The sequence below is a fragment of the Paraphaeosphaeria sporulosa genome (genome assembly GCF_001642045.1).
Source record: "Paraphaeosphaeria sporulosa strain AP3s5-JAC2a unplaced genomic scaffold CC84scaffold_3, whole genome shotgun sequence".
NCBI lineage: Eukaryota > Fungi > Ascomycota > Dothideomycetes > Pleosporales > Didymosphaeriaceae > Paraphaeosphaeria > Paraphaeosphaeria sporulosa.
The window spans coordinates 1,829,326-1,852,972 of record NW_017253362.1 but is presented as its reverse complement, the minus strand read 5'-3'; the positions used below and the strand labels follow the sequence as shown (position 1 = coordinate 1,852,972).

General features: G+C 52.8%; 9 protein-coding genes across 9 annotated transcripts; 3 read left to right on the top strand and 6 right to left on the bottom strand.

Moving 5' to 3' along the window:
* Positions 1-5,718: 5,718 nt before the first annotated feature.
* CC84DRAFT_580776 (cutinase) lies at positions 5,719-6,803 on the bottom strand. Its single transcript, XM_018186755.1, has 3 exons — positions 6,509-6,803; positions 6,247-6,455; positions 5,719-6,186 (listed from the first exon to the last, which is right to left on the bottom strand). The coding sequence occupies exons 1-3, from the start codon at positions 6,680-6,682 to the stop codon at positions 5,895-5,897; spliced, it is 675 nt and encodes a 224-aa protein (XP_018038880.1). The 5' UTR covers positions 6,683-6,803; the 3' UTR covers positions 5,719-5,894.
* A 1,115-nt stretch (positions 6,804-7,918) lies between these two features.
* CC84DRAFT_1115070 (uncharacterized protein) lies at positions 7,919-8,933 on the bottom strand. The gene is made up of 2 exons (XM_018175419.1): positions 8,253-8,933; positions 7,919-8,192 (listed from the first exon to the last, which is right to left on the bottom strand). Exons 1-2 carry the CDS (start codon positions 8,914-8,916, stop codon positions 8,032-8,034), a joined length of 825 nt encoding a protein of 274 aa, XP_018038879.1. The 5' UTR covers positions 8,917-8,933; the 3' UTR covers positions 7,919-8,031.
* Positions 8,934-9,342: 409 nt separating this feature from the next.
* Positions 9,343-11,355, bottom strand: CC84DRAFT_1141297 (Pentulose kinase). Its single transcript, XM_018176319.1, has 3 exons — positions 11,101-11,355; positions 10,483-11,055; positions 9,343-10,436 (listed from the first exon to the last, which is right to left on the bottom strand). Exons 1-3 carry the CDS (start codon positions 11,266-11,268, stop codon positions 9,381-9,383), a joined length of 1,797 nt encoding a protein of 598 aa, XP_018038878.1. The 5' UTR covers positions 11,269-11,355; the 3' UTR covers positions 9,343-9,380.
* Positions 11,356-11,995: 640 nt separating this feature from the next.
* On the top strand, positions 11,996-12,616 carry CC84DRAFT_1214999 (uncharacterized protein; the record flags this gene model as incomplete). Its single annotated transcript, XM_018182688.1, has 2 exons — positions 11,996-12,498; positions 12,553-12,616. 2 exons carry the CDS (start codon positions 11,996-11,998, stop codon positions 12,614-12,616), a joined length of 567 nt encoding a protein of 188 aa, XP_018038877.1.
* A 39-nt stretch (positions 12,617-12,655) lies between these two features.
* On the bottom strand, positions 12,656-14,051 carry CC84DRAFT_1239722 (uncharacterized protein; the record flags this gene model as incomplete). The annotated part of the gene is made up of 2 exons (XM_018183986.1): positions 12,656-13,356; positions 13,416-14,051. 2 exons carry the CDS (start codon positions 14,049-14,051, stop codon positions 13,144-13,146), a joined length of 849 nt encoding a protein of 282 aa, XP_018038876.1. The 3' UTR covers positions 12,656-13,143.
* A 1,508-nt stretch (positions 14,052-15,559) lies between these two features.
* On the top strand, positions 15,560-17,046 carry CC84DRAFT_1162449 (CRAL/TRIO domain-containing protein). The gene has a single exon (XM_018177998.1). It carries the CDS (start codon positions 15,632-15,634, stop codon positions 16,733-16,735), a length of 1,104 nt encoding a protein of 367 aa, XP_018038875.1. The 5' UTR covers positions 15,560-15,631; the 3' UTR covers positions 16,736-17,046.
* A 43-nt stretch (positions 17,047-17,089) lies between these two features.
* Positions 17,090-18,879, bottom strand: CC84DRAFT_1194673 (uncharacterized protein). Its single transcript, XM_018181359.1, has 2 exons — positions 18,282-18,879; positions 17,090-18,230 (listed from the first exon to the last, which is right to left on the bottom strand). Exons 1-2 carry the CDS (start codon positions 18,723-18,725, stop codon positions 17,136-17,138), a joined length of 1,539 nt encoding a protein of 512 aa, XP_018038874.1. The 5' UTR covers positions 18,726-18,879; the 3' UTR covers positions 17,090-17,135.
* Positions 18,880-19,605: 726 nt separating this feature from the next.
* On the top strand, positions 19,606-21,022 carry CC84DRAFT_580661 (ras-domain-containing protein). Its single transcript, XM_018186754.1, has 2 exons — positions 19,606-20,021; positions 20,255-21,022. Exons 1-2 carry the CDS (start codon positions 19,781-19,783, stop codon positions 20,914-20,916), a joined length of 903 nt encoding a protein of 300 aa, XP_018038873.1. The 5' UTR covers positions 19,606-19,780; the 3' UTR covers positions 20,917-21,022.
* A 487-nt stretch (positions 21,023-21,509) lies between these two features.
* CC84DRAFT_1203859 (n-acetylglucosamine-6-phosphate deacetylase-like protein) lies at positions 21,510-23,567 on the bottom strand. Its single transcript, XM_018181859.1, has 2 exons — positions 22,772-23,567; positions 21,510-22,560 (listed from the first exon to the last, which is right to left on the bottom strand). The coding sequence occupies exons 1-2, from the start codon at positions 23,168-23,170 to the stop codon at positions 21,637-21,639; spliced, it is 1,323 nt and encodes a 440-aa protein (XP_018038872.1). The 5' UTR covers positions 23,171-23,567; the 3' UTR covers positions 21,510-21,636.
* Positions 23,568-23,647: the final 80 nt, after the last annotated feature.

Sequence of the window (23,647 nt, the reverse complement as noted above, 5' to 3'; positions counted from 1 at the left end):
GGAGTGAAACCACCGAGTATATGGCTGACCTTGTAGCATGGACGCACAACCAGGCATTGACCGAGTGCTTAGCGATCTAAGTTCAAAGGGGCATTTATTCACCAGAACAAATACCTCTGACCAGATATATATCACTAGTGAAAATTTGGACCAGCAAAACTTCACTAGTCTGCACCTCATCATCTTGGGGCTGGTACAGATAGAGCTTGAGCCTAGCCTGAAGTACCACCGTCTCGATGTTAACGCACAAGACTCAAATGGACGCACTCCACTCCTATGGGCTGCATGGCGGGGAGACGGAGACTCAGCTAATCTACTACTGAATTACGGCGCGGACTGCGACAAAGCAGATAACGCAGGCTATACCCCACTAGCAAAGGCCTGTGAAAGTGGCCACTTGGTGGTAGCTCAACTTCTACTGAAGGCCGGTGCATCCGTGCAGTGCAGGACTTTACGCGGCGACGATCAACCGATCCATCTTGCGAGCAGGAACCTCAACAATGGACATCAGATCGTCGAAGAGCTGATGAGATACAACGCAGATCCCATGACCATGAGTTCCGGCAGCGGCACGCCCTTACACAATGCTTGCAACTGTGGATCGCTCCAAACAATGAAGGTGCTCCTCTCTGTTGGCGCAGACATAAACGCTCTAGGAGAAAATCGCGATACTCCGGTTATGGAAAGCCTTTACTGCTGGAACGAGGCTGCCTTTCTATACTTGGCACAAGACGGCGCCAAGCTTGACATCGTGAATGGCAGCGGACACAATGTCTTGCTTGTAGCTACATGGAGCGCCAGCATCGTAGCCTGGGAAACGATCATTGAGTATGCCGATCGAGGAAAGCTTGGTTTCATTGATGTGAATGTACCGCACAACGGCCACGATATCCATCATTGTTTCGATAGGTGTCGCGATCTTTGGTTCGTAGGCCAGAGGGCAGAGAAAGATGTAGAGAAAGCGGTTTTCCTTCGGATGGTTCGAGCTTGCAGTCTGGCATCGCAGGCTATTTCCGTCAACCAGAGTCAACATCTGTGATGCGCACCTTTAGCCTTTTCCTTCTGTCTTTGAGGTTATTGATTCTCGCATAATGATAAAAAATTGACAACGGAGAAGCACCTTTCGCATGTTCTGTTCTCCTGCCGCAATCTCGAGAGGAAACCACACTTCTTCTGCCACACTCAGCTTCATACAAATATAACTTGCGAGCGACTGTTGGCGTAAAAGATCCCCCAATACAGCCAGAGAGACACGCCGACCCTTTTTTTGGCTCGGCCTGTCTATGCATCGTTGCTGTTTTGTCGAGCCTCCCTTCCCTAGTTTGGCTTCCCCACATAGTTGTCCGTGCTTCAGGCTCCACCAAATTGTATATCACCACATCCCAACATATAAGTGGGTCGTACTGCAGAGGAATGTCCAAAGCGGTTTTAGGGACCAGGGCGTCACAGTGTTGTTGAGGGAGCTTTCTCTAGCTTGACCAGATATCGCCAACGCTGCGGACCCGTGAAAACCTCCAAAGGCATCTCCGTTTGGCGGCTTTCACAATTCTCTACGCGCATTGTGCTTCTAGATGCGATCATTGGACAGCTTTACAAATGCTCTGGGCCGCATTGTGCTGCGACGCCTCGAGGCGAACTTGTTGCAGTTCGGCATGTTCATGGCTCCTTCCGAGTGAGACGGGTGACGTGGCAAACATAGCTTGCGGCTCTGTTACTCCGAATTAACATTTCCATAAAGCCGGGGTGACCATACGGGGATTAGGAAGCAATAATGCCCTCTCAAATGCAGGCTCTCTTCCTTCGCACTCTGTTCATGTATGGGCGCATAGAGATGCGTACTCACACTGCCCACTGCCCACAACCGGCCCCAGCGAATCATATCCGGCATCTTCGTGATATCCGAGCGCTACTGGCCGAGTAGCGAAAGGCTCAATCCTTGGCGAGATATGATTTCTCGTGTCGATCCCCGTGCCGCCTTCTTCCAACCGAAATCGAGCTATTTCGTCTCGTGCTGATGCAGAAAAGTGACCGCTTCTCGATTCGCTGCTTGTACATGGTCTTGTTCTTTGTATTATTGTTCTGCTTCACTCTAGTAATGCGCTGACGTCGAGCCTCGCACTATTGCAAGGTTTTGCCCACGCACGATAGTCGGCTCATGAAAGAAAAAAAAAACCCCCTCGTGAACGTGAGTCTTATCCACTAGAATGAGAGTTCGAAGCGCTGAGTTGCGGATTGATACTGTCGGAGCAGGGCAAGGGCAGTGACCAATCTGTTTGCCGCACGTGAACCGAAACAGGGGTGTCTGGCCATTTTTGGTCAGCCGTCGTTTCGCTCCGCTCAAAGGCTCTTGCTTACATGCTCATCTTGGCCTCGTTGATTGGTAGGTTTGGGGTGTCAACGTGCCGTTACGTTCTCATATCGCTGGCCTCACGACGATGCTGTACTTCAACCAAACTCTGTCGAACACAGAAAGGCACCGTGTTGCTTGAGAACATCCTCGGCGATGGCCCGAAGTAACCCCCGGGTCCAGCAGCTTACATCGTGGTCCATCGAGGGCAGAGTAACGAAAGGAACCCCCTCCCGCGGTGTTGCACAACGCTACTACAAGTCGTCTGGTACGACGATGGCGCGAATATTTTTTGCTGCTGCCGCGCTCCATCTGATTTGCATCCTCTGAAGCGTTTCATCGAGCTAGACATCAGCTGCTTTTTCATCAGACTGAAGTCAAATTCATCGAAAGCGAGACGAGTCACCGTCGGCCACACTCACCTTCTTCTCGCACAAGTAAGTCCCTCATCCATCGGAAAGTGCCGGTATTCAGAACGTGTGGGCGCAGGCAGGACTGACCAGCTTCGCAGCAAATCTCCGTTATTTTCGTAATGGAACCCCATTCTCGCGTACTGAGCGGCTTCTACATTCAAACCTCGAACGGCCTGAAGTACGTTCCGGGCAACAACAACAACGATGACGGATATGCCGGCGACGGTATCTCCACAAAAACCACGCAACCGAAAGTAGGCGACATCACGGGCTATTCCGCCGGTGGCAACGGGAAGGGCATTGCTGGATCCAACGGGCCACTAAAAGACCTTCGGGAACCGCCCAAATAGGGGACGACAGCCCACATAAGAGATCGCCCGCGGTTGGGCAATCAGGCGATTGCAGCTGTATGCTTAAGCGGCTGTTTCTTTGTCTGGATGTCTGGCTGTATGGCTCTGAAGCCGACACAGATGGAATGTCAGATGCTTGGACGGCTGGATGGCGGGTTGGTGTCAGGGCATCATGGTGAAATGGCATTTCTTGGTGGTCGACGTCTTTGGTTGCTCATCTCTATTGTGTTCGACGTCTCCGTAGCCGGTGCCTCAGGGTACTGCGCCTCTGAGTAGTCCTAGAAGATGGATTTTTGAAATTATTCCAGTATGCAGTATCAAAATTGAATTGAGGAGGATGCCCATGTGTTTTGCGGCATCTTTTGACGATCGTTTACTGTTCCAAACACGGATACCGTTGATACCGCGGAGGTATAGATTATGTTTGTGTACGATTGCTGGTGGCAGGGAAGGTAGGAGGTCGCAAAGGTCCTTCGCGAATTCCTTTTCACAATGAGACGAAGAGGACCCAAGAACAAGACTGTGAGATAAGAAACATAAGAGATAAAACTCTGGCATTGCTTTATTTTACACTACAAGCGGGTTGTAAGGCCAACTATGAACCACCCCCGCAGTCGAGATTCGTGAGGTCGTCGCTGGGTACATGCTCTAACGGCACTCGCTAAAAAAGAACCAACCACATTGAAATTCACGAATAAAGCTTATGCCGCTTCCCTGGAGTCGGGATGGACTCCTGTTCGACCATTAAGGCTCCACATGTATACAGTAGCCCAAAACGCATACTTTCGTATTCGCATTGCGTCAAATCTCGTACACCCTTGTCAACATATTCCGAGTCTAAACGAGGAAGCAGGAGAATTCAGCCGTCGAAGCCTGAACGATTGCGAAATATCCAACAGAAATTGACCAGTGTATAGTAGAAGCTACGCTATTACTCGAATTGCTGATGCAGACGATAAGGAACGATCATCCTCCAGGACGGTGGCCAACATTCTACAGGACTCGTTGTGTGTATTTGGTCACCGCTCCTGTGGTGACACAACCTATTCTTGTGGCGTTTTCCACATTCTCGAAGGAATGTCCTCTTTTTTTTTTTATCAGAGACTTCGCACAATGATTGAGACTAGCGCCAGCTCCGTGTAAATCCGAAGCAATCAAATCATAGGCCTTATCACCGCGGAGCACACCAATGGCCCTGTCTGCCCACCCTCTCATATGCAGCTAGGGAGATGAGAGAACTTCAAGAAATAATGAAGTGGGTAAAATAAATGAGATCAGTAGTTTTTCCTACAAGACCCAGTTCTCATTTACGAGGCTATGCACATATGCTACCTAATCTTAGAAGATCTCGAGCCTCGCGCCTGAATACTCGTCAGCAATCGTCCGCGATGAGTAGACTCTGAAGAAACGTACATGACAATGGTTTGGTTTGTTCCGCAAGGCTTTCTTACCAGATTGCCTAATTGGTCCCTTCTCTACTGATAACCAAGCGTTGGGTAGTACGAGCGGCAAAGTCATGCATGCCAACGGTGTGTAAGCGCACGGTATACCAACGCGTCAGATGAGTTTGCAGGCATTAGAAATTTCACTCTCGGCTTCAGAGTTCTGATAAACCCTACGTCTACAATGATTGAATTCTACCAATCATGGTTGCAAGGCCTGTTGCAGGTATGATCGTAACATTGGGGCCAAAGGACGTCTTCGTTGCTGATACACATAAATTTCCTACGAATAAACTTAAGGAACTCGGCGGAAAATTGCCAGAAGTGCTAGAAGGTTACTGTGCGATGTTTCTCACTAAACATATGCTTCGTTCCACCAGGTGTTCTTTCTTTGGATCTCTGCAAGGTCGTCTATGCCGCCAACAATTCAGTTTCACTAATGTTGTACTGCATTGGCAGTGCAGGTTGACACGCGCACGGTTGTTTGTACAATACATGACGCATATTCCTCACGAGACGAAATGATATGTGGCTAAGATGTATTACATCGACAAGCATTACAAGGAGAGAGACGTCTGCAAGGAGCATGGGTCCTGGAAACAAAGGTGCACGTCAACACTGTGTCCAGTGTACATGTGGGTCGGATTTTTAGGCGGATACGCCGAGCAAATACGAGGTAGAAATCGATTTTCGTGCTCACTTATTCATCGACGTACAATGCAATCCATGCTTAGGATAAATTGTGGGCTCAGCAATAAAACTGCATCTATCAGCAAATTCGGTTGAAGTTTCGCCGATCTCCCTAACTCGACTGGCGAGATTTTGATCGTTATGGCTGATTGGTTCAATTTTGGGGCTTTTTCGCAAAGCTTTTGGAGAACTTACGTTCTATCAGTCTACTCCGGCTTCATCGTGTTGTCGCGAGGCGGGCAGGTACAATTGCTGTGGTCGATATCTCGCCAGTCTCCTTCCTGTGAGCTTCCACGTTGACCTATCACATGATAATTTAAGAAACGCAAGGTAGTGTGACTTAATACGGAGCGAGTTCCCTGATTTCAGTGACGATATTATGAGAGATAAGAATGATCATAACAGACTGCATCTCAGGAGATGTACTGAACCAACCGCGAGCACGTACAATAGACTAAACTTTGCCGGGTATAATTCGACGCAGATGCATACCAAGCGACTTAGTCATATCTGTCGTTTGTTCGACTGAACAGAATTTCAATCTGACCCGGATAAGGACACCTCAAAACACAAAAACGATTGACACTGCCGCTAGCTACCTCTAGCAGTCCCGACAAAGTTACTCTTGTATGAAGATCTTCACTGGTACATCTTACTTCTTCAAGACCGCATTGATCTTACCAATGAGAAACCTTCCAGCCTCCCCTGCATCTGATCCGTAGCTAAGATGGGGAGCAAGTACAGCGCCAGCGAGATTACCGTCACAAACCGAGTCCCTGATGAGACCACCACAAAAGATCTTGATCTTATTGGTGGGGAAGTTCGGGATGCGGCCGCCATCTGCCCGATTCTGTGTATCGCCAAACGTGACTACGCCGGCTATCTGGCCCGAGACAGCGCTATCCAGGTCCTCAATGGCGCGGTGGTTCACTGCAGCACCCTGACTTAAGCAAACAAGTTAGCAGGAAAGACCCCATGTTCGGTGTGGTCAAGGCGCCACTTACGAATAACCACCAGTGACAATCACGGCCTGGGGGCAACGACGATTGATATCGTTCATTATGCCCCTCATCTCCAATTCAGCAGCAAGATCGGTGCCGCCAGGCAGGTAGTTCGTGGACAACAGAGCGGCATAATCGACGCCCTCGATCTGCAGATCTGATCCATACTCTTTCCGCAGCTCGTCACCAAGTGGTGGGCCGATGACAGTCCCCTGAATATCGTGAACAAAGCGGGCTACAACCACCTATTTGTCATATGACTTACCATGTTGCCCAATTCTGTCGAACCTCGAGCCCACACAAACACGACCTTGGCACAGCGAAGACTGAGGGAGAACTCATGCTCGGTGGTGCCGGTGCGGTCGAGTTGACGCGTAACAAGATCGACCGGAATGGCTGCGGCGATGCTTGCCAGCGTAAGGATTGAGAAGAAATGCATGTTGACGTGTGGTGAAGTATCTGAGAGTGATGTAACACTTTGACGAAGCGATTGCAAGGACAGGTAGATGGTGATCAACCAAGGAGTTGTCGGGTGCCTGGTGTCGTAGAGAGTCGGAAGCCTTCTTTTATACCTCACATCGAGAATCAAACCTCTCGTCTTGATCGTTAGGTAGCGGAGGTAACTGCGTATCCAAAATCTCCATACCTCGGTTCATTCACTCGCTCGTATGTGACTACATCTTAATTGGTAAGTGCACCGAGGCCATACTGCTGAAGAAGAATTGGCATAATCTCAGGAGAGGTAGAAGAATGTAAATAATTGGTGCATAGTTGCCGACCGATGTTTGGAAGCGCATGCTGCTCGATCCTGGTCCAGCTTCCTAATCTACGACCCGTCGCAAGGTTCAGGGAAGTGCTGCCTTCGCCATGATTTAGTCGGCGAGGTTCCGGATAGCTCAACTTGAAGTTAGCAGTCGTGCCTCAACAAATTGTTTTCAGGTCCAGGTTGAGACAAATGTATACTTGGTCTGCTATTCAAGAGTATTCTCCTAGATGTGTAGTAGAGCGAATACGGATTTTCAGTATAACCAGTGCATTGGCATCGAATAGCAACATCGAGGCTGACCTGTAAGCCGTGGGCACACTCGCGTGACATTGTGGTAGAATGAGTGCTTCTTCTCTCTAGGGCTGATTGCCAAGGATATCAGACCTACTAAGTGACCTGTGAGCATTGACGATTCGAGGTCTTGCTGTAGCCTAAGCGACCGATCTGACACACCGTTCCTTCGGAACGGCACTTATTCCCCACACTCATGTCAGTTAGATTTGCGGGGTAGATGGGAGACTCAAGTTGTCGTCTGTGACCAATGAGGCGGCAATGTTGCATCTGGATACCGAGGCAGCTTGGCATACATCCTCACACTTACAGATGTCGTGGTGTTCCATGTTGCTTTGCTTTTCTTAGTTTGATGCTTGTCACTCTTGGCTGCGTTTAATATAAATTCAGGCAAGATACCTCGGCTCAAGACGCGGCATTGTACAGTTGCTGGCGTTAGCCGTCATGTCCTGCAACGAACCTACATCTAAGTCAACTTTGCGTTACGATCAACCTTCAGATCGAGCAACGTCGTGTAAGTAGTAGGCGTTAGTACAACATGTGAATGTCATCTAGAGGAACATGGATAAAACTCATCAGACAATCGTTAAATTCATTGGTGGCTTTACAGACCGTACACTCCGCCAGTTCGTCAACCTGGTCCTATCCCCAGCCCGCAGCCTTTACTAAACATACACGAAATCAAAAACCCGCCTCGGTTTTGACGCTTCTCAGAAACGTATGGATATCACTTAAGTGGAAGTAGTGGGAGCATTGGCCTTGGCGCAACCCGAGCATGCGCACTTGCCAGGAGCACAACCGCACTTGCCGCTGTCTGAGGCGCAGTTGCATTGGGTCTTCGTTGATCCCTCAATCGGGTGGGGGGTAGCTTCCTCGGATGATGACTTCTCACCTGCCCGACCAGTCAGTACAGATTTCACTAGAGGGCGAGCGATGCTAGGTGGATACATACCTCCGGTCTTCTTAAGATCGGCCAAGTGGCGGGCCTCGTTGTGGACGTCGAGCACGGTCTTGTTGCCCTGCACGTAGAACTCCCTCAGCTTCTGGCCGGTAGGAGTGCTAGCAGCCTTGTCGAAGTACGAGTTGAGTCCACGCCAGCCGGCGACGACCTTGTCCGACACACCGAGCTTCGTGTCGACGGCCTGAGCCTTTTGAGTGGCCTGAAAGCGCTGGTCGAAGGTCTGGAGGACGTTGGTGAAGCGGGTGCTGATGCCGTGCTGCTTGTCCAAGGCGAGCGCCTGCTCGATGGCCTTGTCTGAGATAGTGTAGCCGTGCGCGAGGTACTCGGCGACGATGCGAGCGCGGGGCTTCTCTTCCTGCTCGATGTGGTGGTCACCGTCCTTCGCCTCCTCCGCCGAGGCGGCCTTGTCGCCGGCGAGCTCATCGATGGATTTGGAGGCTGTGACGTGTACGGAGTTAGGCCCGAGCTGGGTGTTATCCAGCAGCAGGGCCGTCTTCGCGGCGGCGGGCTTCTCGAAGGTGACGCTGGCGGACTGCGAGTTCTCGTTGGTGGGCGTCACCGAGATGTCTGAGATCTTTCCGCAGAAGCTGAAGAACGACTTGATCTCATCTTGCGTCGTCTTCGTGGAGATGTTCTCAACGTGTACCGTAGACATGTTTGCGGAAAGTGGTGGATTGTGTTTGTGGGAAGGTAGTCACAGTAATTCGAAAAGTATTGTGTGTAGCGTTCTGTTGACCAGAGGGCGTTGTGGAATTTAAGGGAGAAGCGCGAGTTGAGGGGCAGTATATGTGTCGTAACCAGTAGTGCCCAGCAGGCAAGAGGGGCGTGGCGGCACGCGTTCCATGACGTATGTGTGGCGCCTGCTGTGGCTGAGCGGGTGACGCCAATCACATGCAAATTGTAAGCCCACAACCCACAGAAGGTTGTAGGGTGAACTTGGGCACGTACCTTTACTGCAGCCCGCTTCCGAGTTTCCCTGCGCCCACTACAATCCATGGCGAAGAGAGAGTGGTGGCAAACTTGGCGGAGCCAAGGAGAAACATTCCGCTCTCTGATCCATGAAAGTCATTGTACGAAGTACGTCTATTCTCTAATGTCTACAGACTTGCTCCAGGAACTTCATTTCTTCCAGCCTGAAACCGCTTCGTCCACCTCTTTGCGGTACCGCTGTTGACTTTCGCACTGTTCAAGGAAAACCTTGTATTTCGCCTGCAATAGGCCCTTGACGGCCTTGTCTTTCGTCGGCTTGACCATCTTGCCCGCCTTACTTAATCGATCCATAATATCCCACAACGGCTCGCTTTTTCCCTCACTGTCGGTGCTTGCAGCCTTCGCCCCGAGCATGGCTGCACCGTGAACTACCGCTGCGTGTACGTAACGCGGGATCAAGACTGGCATGTCACACGCCGCGGCAATGAGCTCCATAAGTATATCGTTCTGGCATTGTGAACCCGACATGAATATTGAGGAGATGACGTGACCAGCCTCATTCATGGCAGAGACAATCTGATGCGTCTGGAGCGCGATGAACTCCATCGTTGCGTAGTAGTACAGGGCGAGGCCATCCAAACTCTTGTCAGAACTCAAGCCAATGACCGAGCCGGTCATGTTCGGGTCTGCGACAGGGGAACGGTTGCCGAACAGATCGCCGTAGAAGAAGAAGTGGCGCCCTAGCCAGGACGTGTGTGGCGCATCCTGTTTCTCGGCCAGCTCTTGAAGATGTTGGTTTAGATAGTCGTAAATATTCAGGTTCAAAGTCTCAGCAACTGTCGTGGCCTCGTGATACGCAGGATGCGTCTCAATAACGTGCTTTAACAACTCTCCAGTGGCGCTCTGTCCACCCTCTGCCATCCAGAAATCTGGGAGCAGGACATCGCGGTAAGGACCCCAGACTCCATTCACGAATACGGGCTCGCGTGACATGGCGAGGTGACAGGTAGAGGTCCCAGCAACGGCCGCAAGGCGTGTGAACGCCTGTGATACATCGTTCTTTGGTGCATCCATATCCAAGGTGTCCTCGTCAAGTTTGACTTTTGCACCGACAGTGCCAATCCAGCCAGCATAAGCATCGATGACACCGCTGCCAACAGCGATACCTGGTTGTAGTCCCATGTCAGCTGCTGCTTTTTCGCTTAATGTGCCGACGAGTTCGCCTGCTGTAAGATATCGACCATTCTAGTGTATGTCAGCCAGGGCATTATTCGTGGTAGGAAGAAAGTACCACATTGTCAACACCGCCCATTCGCTTGAAGTTGTCTTCGCACAGATCTTCCAGGCCAATATCCTTGAGGAAGTCTTCCTGCCACCCCTTCACGCTCCCGTCTACGCCTACAGGCACGAATCCTTGCTTGCAGACCACGCTACAGTAGCTTCTTGTCTCGTTGCCGGTGGCGATGTGTGTAAGCGCATCTGTCAAGTCATAGAACTTGCAGCGGTCGAAAAGCTCTTTCGGCATGTTGTTCTTCAGCCAGAGTACCTTTGGTATTTCCATTTCGATAGACATCTTGCCTCCGACATATCGAAGCAGATTATGGTTGGTAGCATTGATCTTCTTCGTCTCTTCCACTGGCCTGTGGTCTAACCACAATATGACGTTGCGATCCTGGCCATCCTTGTTATCGAAATCCGGACCAGTGACGGACACAGGCTCATCGGTATCGTTGGAGAAAACAGAAAGCGAACACGTAGCGTCGAAGCCGATGCCGCGGATAGAGGTCTTGTCGATACCGTGTTGATCTATTGCACGCCTGACCGAGGAGCAGATACAGCGCCAAATGTCTGTCGTTGATTGTTCCTGAGAGTGTCAGAGCAGCTCTGCCGATATACTGTGATTAACTACATAGTATCCTGTTTGCGGTTGCCAAAGAGCAATGTTCTCTGAGGCCAATCCTACTATGTCGCCTTGATCGTTCATAATGCAAGCTCGGGCGCTGCCCGTGCCTACATCTATGCCAATGTAATGCTCCACGTGCGGGCGGATCTCATCGCGTGCGAAGTTGGCAGTCATGATTTAAACAATTGAAGGTAGAAAACAAATTGGCTACAGAATCGAGAATTACAAAATGAGCAGGTGGGCCAGGAAAGTGGGCGTGTGGAAAAGCTGGGGATAAATGTTGAGGGAACCACAGAGCTCCACTGCGGGATGAGCTCATGCACCCCTCGAGAGCTCTAGCACGGTGGGGGCGGGGCAAGCCCTACTATCTTGTGGAGGGCCAATTGCTGACAGGTGCCAACGCCATCTCCATGGCTGGTCTGTGAGTCGTTCCAATGGAGCGTCCTATGTGTGGAGATCGTGAGTTCTGGCCCCACTGTTACGAGGATCCTGCTTGGTCTTTGGCTTGTTGGCAGTGACAAGTCGACAAATCGCCACCAAAAGAAGGGAACAGATCCGCGGGTGTTCGGAGCACTTCCCGGAGTGCGGCGGGCACAGGTGCCTAACATGTGTGACAACAAGGCCGGTCTCGGTGAAAATATTTGCCAACCGCATCAGGCAAGCACCGGTAGCTACCGTTGAAATCATGTGCTCTCAAGGCAGAGCACCACACGATCGTAAAAGGAAAGACTCACAGCCGGATACTGGACTGGCTAATCGCATAGAGGATAGTCAATGAAGTAGGGCGAATAGTCACGTGTATGGTCTGTGCTCACGAGCGGGATGTCAGTAGCTCCATAGGTTCACGTCCGTCCACCGCGCGTACCCACAGCCAGCAACCCGACAGACCATTGTGCCCGCGATGCTGCTCGCAAAGCTCTTCCTGCTTCCCGCGGCGGTTGCGTCATCCGTCACAGTCTACATGCACTCGGTGCCTTCCACATCATCCCCGCAAACCGCCGTTATCCCCTCGCCCATCCCACTTGTTCAAATATCCTACGATGCCGACCAAACCACTGGCACCGTAGTCTCCTACACGCCGCCGCAAGGCTCGTACGCCTCAGATCATCTCTTGCGCATAGGTCTTCACGACACAAAGGCAGGCACATGGAAAGGCATTCTCACATCAGCGGCGAGCTTCGCGGAGGAGTACAAGAAGAAGTTTGTGGTGCATGTTGACGAGAAGGGAGAACCATATCATGTCGGTTTCAGCACGAGTGTCAAGGGAGCCGGAGAGGGAGACGAGCTGGAGGTCGAGGTCGTCAGACGAGAGGTCGGACCGAAGCCGGTACTGAACAAGCCAGTCGTGCTTAATGCGGACGGCAGGATCGATTCCAAGGAACCCGAGAAGACATTCATCCAAAAGTAAGCTTCGCGGTGCTTGCGATTCAACATGTTGTATACTGACGGTGTGCACAGATATTGGTGGATGATTGCAATTTTCCTGGTCGTACAACTGGTCGCAGGCGGCGGAAAGGAGTGAATTCTATACAAGCTGCGGAGGCATGCGGCATTGCACTGGGATTGCGCTATTCTAGATCGCGTCCGATACACGGTCTGTTTATGACGCGGAGCTGAAAACACTTCCACTCATTCCTAGCCTCCTCTGCTCCGGAGTTCCAACCACATAGAATCGCACATGCAAATCGCATATGCGGGTGGAAAAGCACCTGCGCAGCTTAAAAGCACGGTGATCAAGAACCAAGGGAACCAAATGAATATATCTACATCCGCATTGAAACCCAAACCTCCGAATCTTCGTTTCACTTCCGACCGCTATCATTGTTGCGCCGGGCGATGCATTGGAATCGTTAACCTAGGGCGCCTCGATCACCAGTCACCTCACACCTCTCTTGGGTATGGTGGCATGTGATCCTTGGAAGGGTATCAATCATAAGGAACACCACCGTGGGATTCGTCCCTTTCTACAGGGCCGTGTCTGTGGTCTGTGTACTTCAAACCTTCAAGCACGAACGTACCACCTCATCTTTCTTGGGTAGTGCTGGCGGCTTAGTACCGCCTGCGGGGTCCTCGTGGTGGGTTGCCTCGGTCGTTGAATCCGTATCGCCCATCCTGGAAGCTGCCGGCGTGAGCTCCACCGTTGGTGTCGACATCGATGTCGTCGTAAGAAGATTGTGCTAGGCGACCGGATGGCCGTGAGTGAAGCGCAGCTGAACTGGGACCGCCTTCTTTCATGTAGACGTAGAGTGTCTTGCCGTCCGCCTGGTGTCGCAGATTGTCAGCTACATGCTCGTCATAAACCATGCTAGGGTCATTCCCACCTTTTTACCATTGAAGGTCGCGATGACATTCTCGGCCCCGTCCTTGGTCGCGAAGGTGAGCTCTGCCATGACTGTCGGCTTGGCAACAACAACCCGGCACTCCAGCAGTTCTCCGCCAACCTGGCCCATGACCTGCTCGATATCTGCCGCGGTGGTGCCGATGGCGAAGTTGGAGGCCATGACAGTGTGCGGGCCGCTGCTGGTTGCAGCACCTCGTATGTTCAGACCAAGGTCACCGTCCCGTGCATTCCTGGCGAACGCGTCTCTGTTCAGCGCGGGAGCGAATTTGTCGAATGTCCGCGTATTGCGCTCAATCTGCGAGGTCGACGCGGTGCGATTGAGGCCCTTCCTCGGTGGGCCGTTCGGGTTGTTGAGTTTGTGGAGATCGTGCTGCCACTTTCCATCAATGTTGGTCGCGGGTTTTGCCGAGGACGAGCGCTGTTTCTGGACGCCGCTCATGCGACTCAGCAGGGTCGGTTTCTGCGAGATGGCACGTCCGTTGGGTGAGGCTACACCGGACCCAGACCCGTTGGCTTTGCGCCCACGGCTGCCGAGGAAGTGCTGCGCGAGTGCTTCATTTCTCTTCTTCTCGCGCGCATCCTTGACAAAGTCGGCGAACGAAGCGTTCTGAGCCATGGTCGCGGGAGTCGATTTGCGAGTGGCGGGTTTGGGGGTCGTGTTGGAGCTTTCGCGTGCAGGGAGACGCATCGAAGTAGAAGCGCGTTCAGGTCCACATCGTTGCGCGCACGGTCCGCCTCTTAGCCTCGTCGGCGGCCGGCGAAACCCACGCCGCGGAAAACTTCCCATAAGTTTGCGCCGGGACCTGTTCTGCTCTTCTTCCACACAGCTCAGCTTTCGGTAAGTCCACTCTTTGCGTTTTCTTCTTTCTGTCCAAATGATGAACATTCGTGTCGCCCCTATCATACATACGATGGTGATTGACCCCCAAGCCAAACGGGATTTCTGATGCCGCAACCCTCCAAGTCACTTTCCAGTACATGCGCATGGTACAATGCTGACTTTTTCAAGAGCAGAGCGTATTTAGCAGCCTTTGGCAGCCGCAGTAGCACACGAATCGCACGATGAACCTGCATGCAGCGCAGGATGCGACCATTATATAGTCCATTCGCGTGGCACCTTTCATATCACTGGTTCTCCGCTACATGTCTGACTGCAGAAGTCTGAGGTAGCTGTAGGAAGCAAGCTATTCTAGGCGGTATTTGGACACGACAGCTCTCCACGATTGTGGTACAGGAAGTCCTCAATAGGCTGGTTGTTGCTACATGTAAGCCCATCCCCAATTCCACACACTTCTTTTCATGATGAGCAACATATGTACTATCAAATACCGACCTATCATGGGGATCAAAATATGGTTCGATTACCTGAGAGCTTTTTCAAGACACTTTCGTCAATGTCCGACCTTGGTTACCAAAGCTAACTCTACGAAGCTTCAGATGACTTAGATATGACTTCTTCCAATAGTTCGCTGCACACCTCTGCTGACCATGGTACGTTCCATCCCCTCCCCTACCCCACGCAATGATGAACGAATTTCCATGCTAGCACTGAAGGGGCAACCCTAATGCTGGATCAAACAATTACTTTTCATCTTTCGACTGACTGCCTCCCCATCCTCTTCATTGAGTCCCGCATTGGTTTCAAGTGCTCGGCTGACTCTGTATGCAGATACTTCATCATCTGACCACTTGCTTTAGCAACATAATGATAATGGCCATACCCATCGTGAACTGCATAACTGTCGTTGAAGTAAACCTCTGACATGTTCTTTGACCCTCATCTTTCCGACTAGCCTCACATCTGAATTCCGATACGAATTATGATAGTATTCAATAGTGAGCAATTCATCGTGATGTCAAGTTCTCCTCCGCCATGTGCCATAGCTGCAAGCGTATCATTAAGTGCTGTCTCGAAAGTAGCTATCCAGAGCAAGTCGGTTGCTTACATTTGTAACAGCATCACAGTGTTGTATCTAATGTTTCATAACGAATAATACAGTATTGAATATGGCATGGCCAATGCTGCACCTGCTTTAGCCAGCAACAGTTTTATTGACCAATGCGCTCTCGGCGAAAATCGGAGCCGAGTGTACCTCGAGATCTGATAAGTTTGTCTCCACCCAACCTCGAAACTCACCGCAACTTGCACCCACTCTTTCCACTGAAAGTCATAGCAACGAGCGGAAATCCGTGAAAATGGCGAGCAAACCTGAAGAGCCCTCAACTTCTCACTCAGACGCTGCGGTTGCGCCTGTTGAGAAACAATCCGAAGCACCAAACAGCGCCTCAACGCCCCAAGCTCCCGTGACCGAGAAGCCAACGGCCCTTCCCGCAGATCCTAGCGAGCAACCCAATGGCGACAAACTTCCAGAACCCAAGACGGACGAGGCCACTGCAGCTGCTGCGCCCATTCCCGCCCCAGCCCCCGCAGCTTCTGCAGGAGACGCCAAATCCTCTCCTGCTAGCCCATCGTGGCCGGAGACTCCTGCGGAGCACCCTCTCACCAAGTTCTTTGGCCAGATCGAAGCTCTGACCAAAGAAGCCGCTCATAACGAAGTATATGGAGTCACACTCTCGCCCACCGACGAGTTTCACACGAAGCTTATCCTGCAGAAGTTCCTGCGCGCCAATCAGAATGACCTTGACAAGGCTAAGCAACAGCTCTTGGATACACTTAAATGGCGTAAAGAATTCGACCCGACCAAAGCTGCTGGTGAGACGTTCGAGAAGCACAGCTTCGAGGGACTAGGCTGGGTCATCCAGGTCGAAGGTGTGCCAGAGAGCACGAACAAGAGCGATGTGGTTACCTTCAACATCTACGGGGCAGTGAAGGACAACAAGAAGACTTTTGGCGACCTCGACGCCTTCCTGCGCTGGCGTGTCGGCCTCATGGAGCGGTCAGTCCAGCATCTCAACCTCTCATCAGCCACCCAGCCTATCCCCGATTTTGGCGCAGGTCCCGACCCCTACCAAGGCATCCAAGTGCACGACTATCTCCAAGTTTCCTTCCTCAGGCAAGACCCGCTTGTCAAGACTGCAACGAAGAAGACTATCGAGGTGCTCGGCCGCTACTATCCCGAGACACTGTCGCGCAAGTTTTTCGTCAATGTGCCGCTCGTTATGGGCTGGGTGTACCAGGCTGCCAAAATGATTGTAAGCAAGGAGACAGCGAAGAAATTCACTGTGCTGAGCTACGGGAATGCGCTGGCTGGCGAGCTAGGGAAGGGGCTGCCGAAGGAGTATGGCGGTGAGAAGGGCGCATTGAGCGAGATTGGAGAGGGGATGAAGCTCGAGGGCTGAGGCAGTCATGCATCCAAAGGAGAGAGATGATTTGCCCAGATTGACAGCATTATAGTGGGAGGTGGAAGTTGTGAATCGTAATGGCAGGGGATCTTGGGTGCTTTAGCAGCGTTGATATTTGCACGCCACCGTACATATACCCCAGTCATTCGTACTATGGATTGGAACGCATTTCCCAGAACACACCTCAATGCTGTGATAGTGCATTCACTCGCAAGGCACATCGGCAGTTGATGTGTACGTCACTGACTCTTGCAACCCGAACAGCTTTTGAGTCGAAGGGATGGCCGGCATACAGTGTATTCTCTGCCAAAGTTTTGAACAAAAATGTGATAACGAATCGCTACAAAATGTGTACGTACAGTTCCTCTACATGATCCAGCATTGCACCTAGTATTATTTATAACTTGGCCTTTTCGGAGTAATTCGCTGCAGCCTTCTCCTTAGGACCGACTAGCGGGTCGTAGACCCTGCGTCCCAACGTGTCTTCTGGGACGGTGGTCGTGTGCAAATGCAGACTTCGGGCATCAACGAGTGTAGGGTTGAGCTCCGAGACCTTTGCCGCCCCAATAAGTCGCATATTCATCTCCATTTCGTCTTTGAGCAATTGCATCGCGCGGTCTACACCGGGGAGACCATACGCAGACATGGCGTAAAGGAACGGCCGGCCGATGCCAACACCGGTTGCGCCCAGGCAGAGCGCCTTTACGATATCAGATGCTCGTCGAATACCGCCGTCGATGAACACTTCGATCTTGTCTTGCATGCCGCGCTCGCGAAGCGCAGGCATTACTTGGGCGAGGATCTCTACGCCAGAAGGCGCGGTGTCGAGCTGGCGGCCTCCGTGGTTGGACAGCACTACGCCCTGCACACCAGCCTCGACAGCCTTGATAACGTCCTCGACACGTTGAACGCCCTTCAGGATGATGGGCATCTTTGTGATCGACTGGAACCAAGGGATGTCTTTCCAGCTGAGGCTCGGGTCAATAAAGGACGAGATGGCCCGAGCGGCACCCTGGCTACGGTCCACATCGCTGCCGCCGGTGGACTGCACGTTCGAGCCCACATCCTGGAACTTTGTGCGCATGTCCTTTTCTCGGCGGCCGAGCTGCGGCGCGTCGACGGTAATGAAGAGACCTTTGCAGCCGCGCTTCTCGGCATGCTGGACAATGCGCTTGGTCACCTCGCGGTCCTTGTTTACGTAGAGCTGGAGCCACTGCACTTGGCCGTCTTCGGCAGCGTCCATTATCTCGTCGAACGAGCACGATGCTAATGTGGGAATCATCTGGATGACGTTGTGTTTCTTTGCGCCTCGCGTGAGGAGGACCTCGCCCTCGGGATTTCCCAGCTTGCCGAGGGCGGTCGCGGTCACGTAGAAGGGCATGTCGGTCTTGGTGCCGAGCATGGTGGTAGAGGTGTCTATATTTTCGACGTCTACGAGGATGCGTGGCCGGAACCATATCTTGTGGAAGGCGGTGTGGTTCTCGCGCATAGTCTATTTGTACGATTAGTGACTTGCTTGTTGATGGTGCTGGCAACCACCCACGATTTCGTCGTCGGCGCCACTGGAGTAGTACGCCCAAGCCGTTTTCTTCATGACGCGGCGCGCAACATGCTCAAAGTCCATCAGGTTATAGCACTGCTCGAGGACTGGCATGGTCTCAATGCGCTTCTGCCTCTCCTCCTCATCCGGGTCGAACTCCTTCTCCTCCTGCTCGACCGTGTTCATGTCGACCTCACCGAGATGATGCTTTTTGTCGAGATACTTGTCGAGGGTGTCTGGAGGGTGAATGGGGTCGAACTCCTCGGTTGCATCTTTGCCGGCATACTTTAATATGATTTTGGGCCCGCCCGGGTGCTCTGGCAGGAACTCGGTGACATCGTATGCGCGCCCGTGAACAATGACCCAGCACGAGTCCTTGGAGTTGTGCTCAGCCACCTGCTCGCCCGTGAGCTTGACTTTCTGCGTGTCGTTGCTGTCGTGGTTCATGGTCACCAATTGATGCGCGAATGAAGGAAAGAAGAGGCGAGAAGAGGACAGCACGGCCAACCGCAGCGGTGTGTAGATTTATTCGCGAGCAGACACACTAGAGGATGGACCAGGATTGTGACGGCAGGACGTGCCTGGGATTCCTCGGCACATGTCTCCCCGCAGCATCGGAAGATGCTCCCCCAGAGCTAGACCAGAGCCAGCAACCCGGCTTGCTTGCATAACGTGCCGCGCCATTGGCTGCCGGACCGCCGTGGTGGAGCGGAGTCATGTGACCTGGATAGCGGATGGATCCAACGCTCGATGCGAGGCTCTCGCGTGGATGCACGCTGGGCACAACATTGGAAGCTCAGAAGCCCAGAGTATCAAAGAGCCTGGATCGTGAGAAGACGCACTCTCAAGCAATTGATCTGCCGGCGCTTCAAAATAGCAACCGCATAGGCAACCTTCCACAGCATCTGCCTCGAGAGGATGGCATGCTGCAGGCCCAGTCCCGTCGCCTCGTACCATCCATTGCGGGGAGATGGAAGCAGGCCGTGCAGGGCCAATGGCGACAGTGCGGTGCAGCGGGTGCAGCCGCGCTGCTGCTGCTGCTTTCTCGTGCCCTGAGCGATGATGCAGCACCTTCCGCCGTCGCTGCAAGTTTTCCTTCGTCTCCTCTGCCACTGTTTTCGAGGCGCCCCGATCACGATCACGATCAGCCATTGCCGGCGCACATCACATGGCCGCCCAGCCAAGCACTGGCCCGCCGCTCGCGCCCAAACACTCGCAGCAGCAGCGATGTCACCTGTCGACGCGCTGAGTCGCCCAAGTCCATACCTACGTCAAACCCCGTGAGACCTGCCACCGCCGCCCTCAGACACAAGCAAACACGCGCCATGCCATCGGAAGTCGCGCCGCACTCACAGTCGTTCTCTGCCGTCCTCCGCTCGCACAGCGTTACCTAGCTGTCTGCCGCCTGCTGCCTTCACCTCCAAGGCTCGGTCCCCGCACTGCTTGTTCGCCGACACCGCGAACCGCCCTCTGCGTCCCAGCGACAGCGTCAGCCACAGGTCATGGCAAATAGTCTCGAGGCCAAGATCGTGGTGCTTGGGAGTCAGGGCGTTGGCAAAACGAGCCTTGTTCATCGTTACGTCAAAAACGCTTTCACACCGCCCACGACACAGTCCACGATAGGCGCCTCGTTTGTGACCAAAAAGGTCGTCGACATCGACACATCCACCACTGTGCGCCTTCAGATCTGGGACACAGCGGGACAGGAACGGTTTCGCTCCATCTCAAAACTATACTACAGAGGTACGTAGGTCGCACACATTGCGCTCGAGACGCACACCAAAGCGCACCCAGCACTGCTTGTTTCCCCTATTTTGCCTCGCTTGTACTGTTGGGCACATGCTCTACGCGTTCTCGTCCGGACCAGAGTTGACCGGCGGGTTGGGCTCTCCAGTGCTGCCTTACCATGGCCTGAGCTTCGTCATCCCTGAACCCCCCGAGCTCGCACCAGGCTAATATAACGCGAATGTATCTAGGTGCCAATGCGGGAGTCTTGTGCTATGATATCACCGATCCCTCGTCGTTTGACGAAATGGGTCGCTGGCTCAAAGAGCTCAAGCAGAATCTGGGCGACGACATAATCCTGCACATCGTAGGCACAAAGTCTGATATCGTCGCTGAAGATCCTTCACTGCGTCAGGTTCCGTTTGAACGCTGCATCGCTTACGTGGCCGAGCATTTGTATCCGAACCAGGCCACCCCAGGCGCTGTGTCCACAACATGGCAAAGCGGAGGAATGGCATCACCTCAGAGCAACCGTTCGAGCGGAATCTGGGGCCAGGAAATCGGGTGGGATTGCTGTCATGAGATCAGTGCCAAAGATGGAGAAGGTGTGGATGAAGTGTTCCGAGTCATCACAAGAAAGCTGGTCGAACAACAGCAGAAGAAGTTCCAACAGGAGCAGGAAATGCTTGCACTCGCCGGCGCTACACCTGGTATCAATGGCAACGGCAACGGGAACGACTACTTCAACTATCCTGGCAGCGGGAACGGCAGTTTCCGTTTAGGCGCAGGCGATAAGAGACGCAGCTGGATGGGTTTCCCAGCGACACCGAACGTCGGAGGCGACCCGCAGCAGCATTGGTTAGAGGACGACATCGAGAGAACCGGCACGAGCAAGGGAGGGAGATGTTGTTGATGCATCCCTATGTCTTGCGGTAAAGCACACTGTTGTGTGGTATAACTTGCAGCGCCTTTGCAACTCTCTGATTTGATTCACGATACCACCAACCCCTTTTCGATACCCTTTTGGCTCAGAACATTCATATTTCCTTGTACATCCTAGTCTTTTGAGGCGTTGGAGTATACTGTTTTCATGTTCCAAATTACATTAGTGGCTGCTCAAAGGGCATGTCTCGTCCAGGTGAAACTGGACGATGCCGTGCTCTAGCGCTAGTCTTGTGCAGGAGCGGCCTTGTCCGTGACCAGCTAGTGCAACAGCAGCTATTGCCTGGGAGGAATATTTTCTCCTACTTCGTGTTTGCATCTATGGGAGCGTTGATTTTTGCACGACTTGTTGCATAGCGGTGTATATGCATTATCCCTTTGTAACGGCAAGACTTAGGCTCTATTCCAGCATTATCACAAAACGATCAAGATCAGTTTGGTGATAGACACGGTCTGACTGTAATGAAAGCACCTGACTTGGGAATGTAGTACATATATGATGTGAGGAATGCAATGAGCATTTATAACTTGATTTTACAATGATGACTACAGGGGTATCTCCTTGTTCTATAATTCAGTGCAAGAATCTTGCGGATCTCTCGGGTTCAGTCTAATGGTAACACATGCAAAGCCGATGATCCTTCTACATGCCGTAACACCAATATGAGAATATTTCACCACATATCCATCATCAGGCCTTCAACTGGCCATCCTCGCGCTCATGAACCTTGACTCCGAACTTCCATACTTGATCCACCACCACCCGCTTATCCTCCCCTACCGCACCTTCCTGAACATCTAAGACCACTAAATCAGCATCCGCTCCCTCCTGCAGCGATCCTTTCACACCCGCCAAGCCCAGCATACTCGCCGGCGTCTCCGTCACCGCTTTGATCGCCTCAGGCACGCTCGCCCCTGTCCAGTTCATGAAGTTCGTCACACAGTCAATCAGCTCGATGCTGCTCCCAGCAATCTTGCCATTTTCTTCGAGCGTGAGAAGCGCGCCTTGCTTCACGATGCGCGACCCGTTCGTCCAGTCGTACACGCCGTCGGGCATGCCCGACAGACGCATAGCATCCGTGACGAGTATCAGCCCCTCTGGGTGCGCGTTGTACGCGATCTTGATCGAGGTCGGATGGATGTGGATGCCGTCCGCGATGATGCCGAAGTACGGCTTGGAGATGGAAGACGACGCTGTGCCCAGGAGACCGAAGATGCCTGGGTTGCGGTGGTGCAAGGGCTTCATTGCGTTGAACAGATGCGTGATCGAGGATGCGCCGGCTTTGATGCCAAGCTTGGCTTCTTCGTAGGTCGCTTCTGAGTGCCCGATTGAGGCGATGATGCCTAGGGAGGCGAGAGACTGGATGGCGGAGAGGGCGCCGGGGAGCTCAGGTGCGAGGGTGACGAGCTTGATTGGGGATGGCTGCGTGAGATTGGAGGGGCCGTAACAGCCTGCCACGGAGGCGATGCCGTCGCGGGGAACTTGCAGGACGGATACGTTGTGGATGCCATTCTTGGTGGGCGACATGAAGGGACCTTCGCAGTGGGCACCAAGTGATTCAGAGCCAAGGGCTGGGTCTCTAGTTGAGCCCGATGGGCCAAGATATGGCAGGGCCTGAGCATGTTAGTGGCGAGTCGATATTCATGAGGTGAGTCGAGTGTGAGATAAGGGCCTGTCACACAGAGACTGGCGTAAAATCCTAATCAGAAGAATATTGTCTACATTACCCATAGGTCTGTCTAGGCGGTGAAAACCGAATGAGTGGAGGAGTGCGTTGACAAATACCCGGAGCATTTGTAGGGTATTGAGGAAGCAGTTGACGTACCTTGTGATATACCTCGGGTCGTTGAGAGGTCAGCGTTGGAAGGTAGGATGTTACACCTCCTTTGACGAGGTTTCGGTTGACCTGCTGCACTCCCTTACCGTACGCTATCGATCCGTCCTCTGGAATCACCGAGAAGTCGAATCCGTACGCTCCATTGAGTTGCACATCAATGAGACCTGGCGACAGAATGCGGCCACCGAGGTCGATGATATCGTCCGGAGCAGTACGATGCCCATACAGCAACTCTTGACCGTTCAATATCTTCCCAGTCACCGAGCTGACCCATAGGTCTTCGTGGACAAGGTCGGTGCCCTTGACTAGCCGGCAGTTGGTGAACTTGACGACGCCCGAGCGCCGAGTAACGGCAGCGGTACCCACAGGGCGCACGACAGACGGCATCGCGCAGCTGATGGTAATGCAAGAGCACACCAGATGGACAGGGAAGCTGAGATGATAGTAGAGATGGTGAAGGAAAGATCAAGATAAAGGCGATGGACGCACAGAAAGGGAAGACACAAAGTCGGATGCGGTTGAGACAAGCTCAACATCGCTCACGTCGAGCAGCGGCCTCTCCCGCTCTTAACAGAATGCGCCATGGGTAACGATGACGCTGCCGGCGATAACAGGGACCCATCGCGGGCGAGTCACGTGGACGACATAGCGCAACGTTCCCGCGTGTGGGCCTCTGATTGCACACCGGAGCCAGCGTTGCACAACGAACGGCGATAGACCAGCCTCCGATCGCCAGTAAACGCTCTAGGGCACTCGGTGGTAGCACTGGAGGTGGCCATGGTGGGCGTGGGGAGGTGTGGTGCTCACGCGGGACAGTGCTAGCGGCGTGGCCCTAGCTCTAAGCGCCGCCCGCGGCTCGTGAAT

What these genes read in the sequence shown, in the direction of transcription:
- CC84DRAFT_1141297 (XM_018176319.1), bottom strand. Translation starts at nt 11,268, where the DNA reads ATGACTGCCAACTTCGCACGCGATGAGATCCGCCCGCACGTGGAGCAT. An exon ending in AACCGCAAACAGGATACTAT is followed by an intron (nt 11,056 to 11,100) that starts GTAGTTAATCAC and finishes TGACACTCTCAG; the next exon opens with GAACAATCAACGACAGACAT. An exon ending in TGGGCGGTGTTGACAATGTG is followed by an intron (nt 10,437 to 10,482) that starts GTACTTTCTTCC and finishes GACATACACTAG; the next exon opens with AATGGTCGATATCTTACAGC.
- CC84DRAFT_1194673 (XM_018181359.1), bottom strand. Translation starts at nt 18,725, where the DNA reads ATGAACCACGACAGCAACGACACGCAGAAAGTCAAGCTCACGGGCGAG. An exon ending in GTGGCGCCGACGACGAAATC is followed by an intron (nt 18,231 to 18,281) that starts GTGGGTGGTTGC and finishes TCGTACAAATAG; the next exon opens with ACTATGCGCGAGAACCACAC.
- CC84DRAFT_1203859 (XM_018181859.1), bottom strand. Translation starts at nt 23,170, where the DNA reads ATGCCGTCTGTCGTGCGCCCTGTGGGTACCGCTGCCGTTACTCGGCGC. An exon ending in GACCCGAGGTATATCACAAG is followed by an intron (nt 22,561 to 22,771) that starts GTACGTCAACTG and finishes TAACATGCTCAG; the next exon opens with GCCCTGCCATATCTTGGCCC.
- CC84DRAFT_1115070 (XM_018175419.1), bottom strand. Translation starts at nt 8,916, where the DNA reads ATGTCTACGGTACACGTTGAGAACATCTCCACGAAGACGACGCAAGAT. An exon ending in CGATCTTAAGAAGACCGGAG is followed by an intron (nt 8,193 to 8,252) that starts GTATGTATCCAC and finishes CTGGTCGGGCAG; the next exon opens with GTGAGAAGTCATCATCCGAG.
- CC84DRAFT_580776 (XM_018186755.1), bottom strand. Translation starts at nt 6,682, where the DNA reads ATGCATTTCTTCTCAATCCTTACGCTGGCAAGCATCGCCGCAGCCATT. An exon ending in CGACAGAATTGGGCAACATG is followed by an intron (nt 6,456 to 6,508) that starts GTAAGTCATATG and finishes CACGATATTCAG; the next exon opens with GGGACTGTCATCGGCCCACC. An exon ending in ATTGTCACTGGTGGTTATTC is followed by an intron (nt 6,187 to 6,246) that starts GTAAGTGGCGCC and finishes TGTTTGCTTAAG; the next exon opens with TCAGGGTGCTGCAGTGAACC.
- CC84DRAFT_580661 (XM_018186754.1), top strand. Translation starts at nt 19,781, where the DNA reads ATGGCAAATAGTCTCGAGGCCAAGATCGTGGTGCTTGGGAGTCAGGGC. An exon ending in CTCAAAACTATACTACAGAG is followed by an intron (nt 20,022 to 20,254) that starts GTACGTAGGTCG and finishes GAATGTATCTAG; the next exon opens with GTGCCAATGCGGGAGTCTTG.
- CC84DRAFT_1162449 (XM_018177998.1), top strand. Translation starts at nt 15,632, where the DNA reads ATGGCGAGCAAACCTGAAGAGCCCTCAACTTCTCACTCAGACGCTGCG.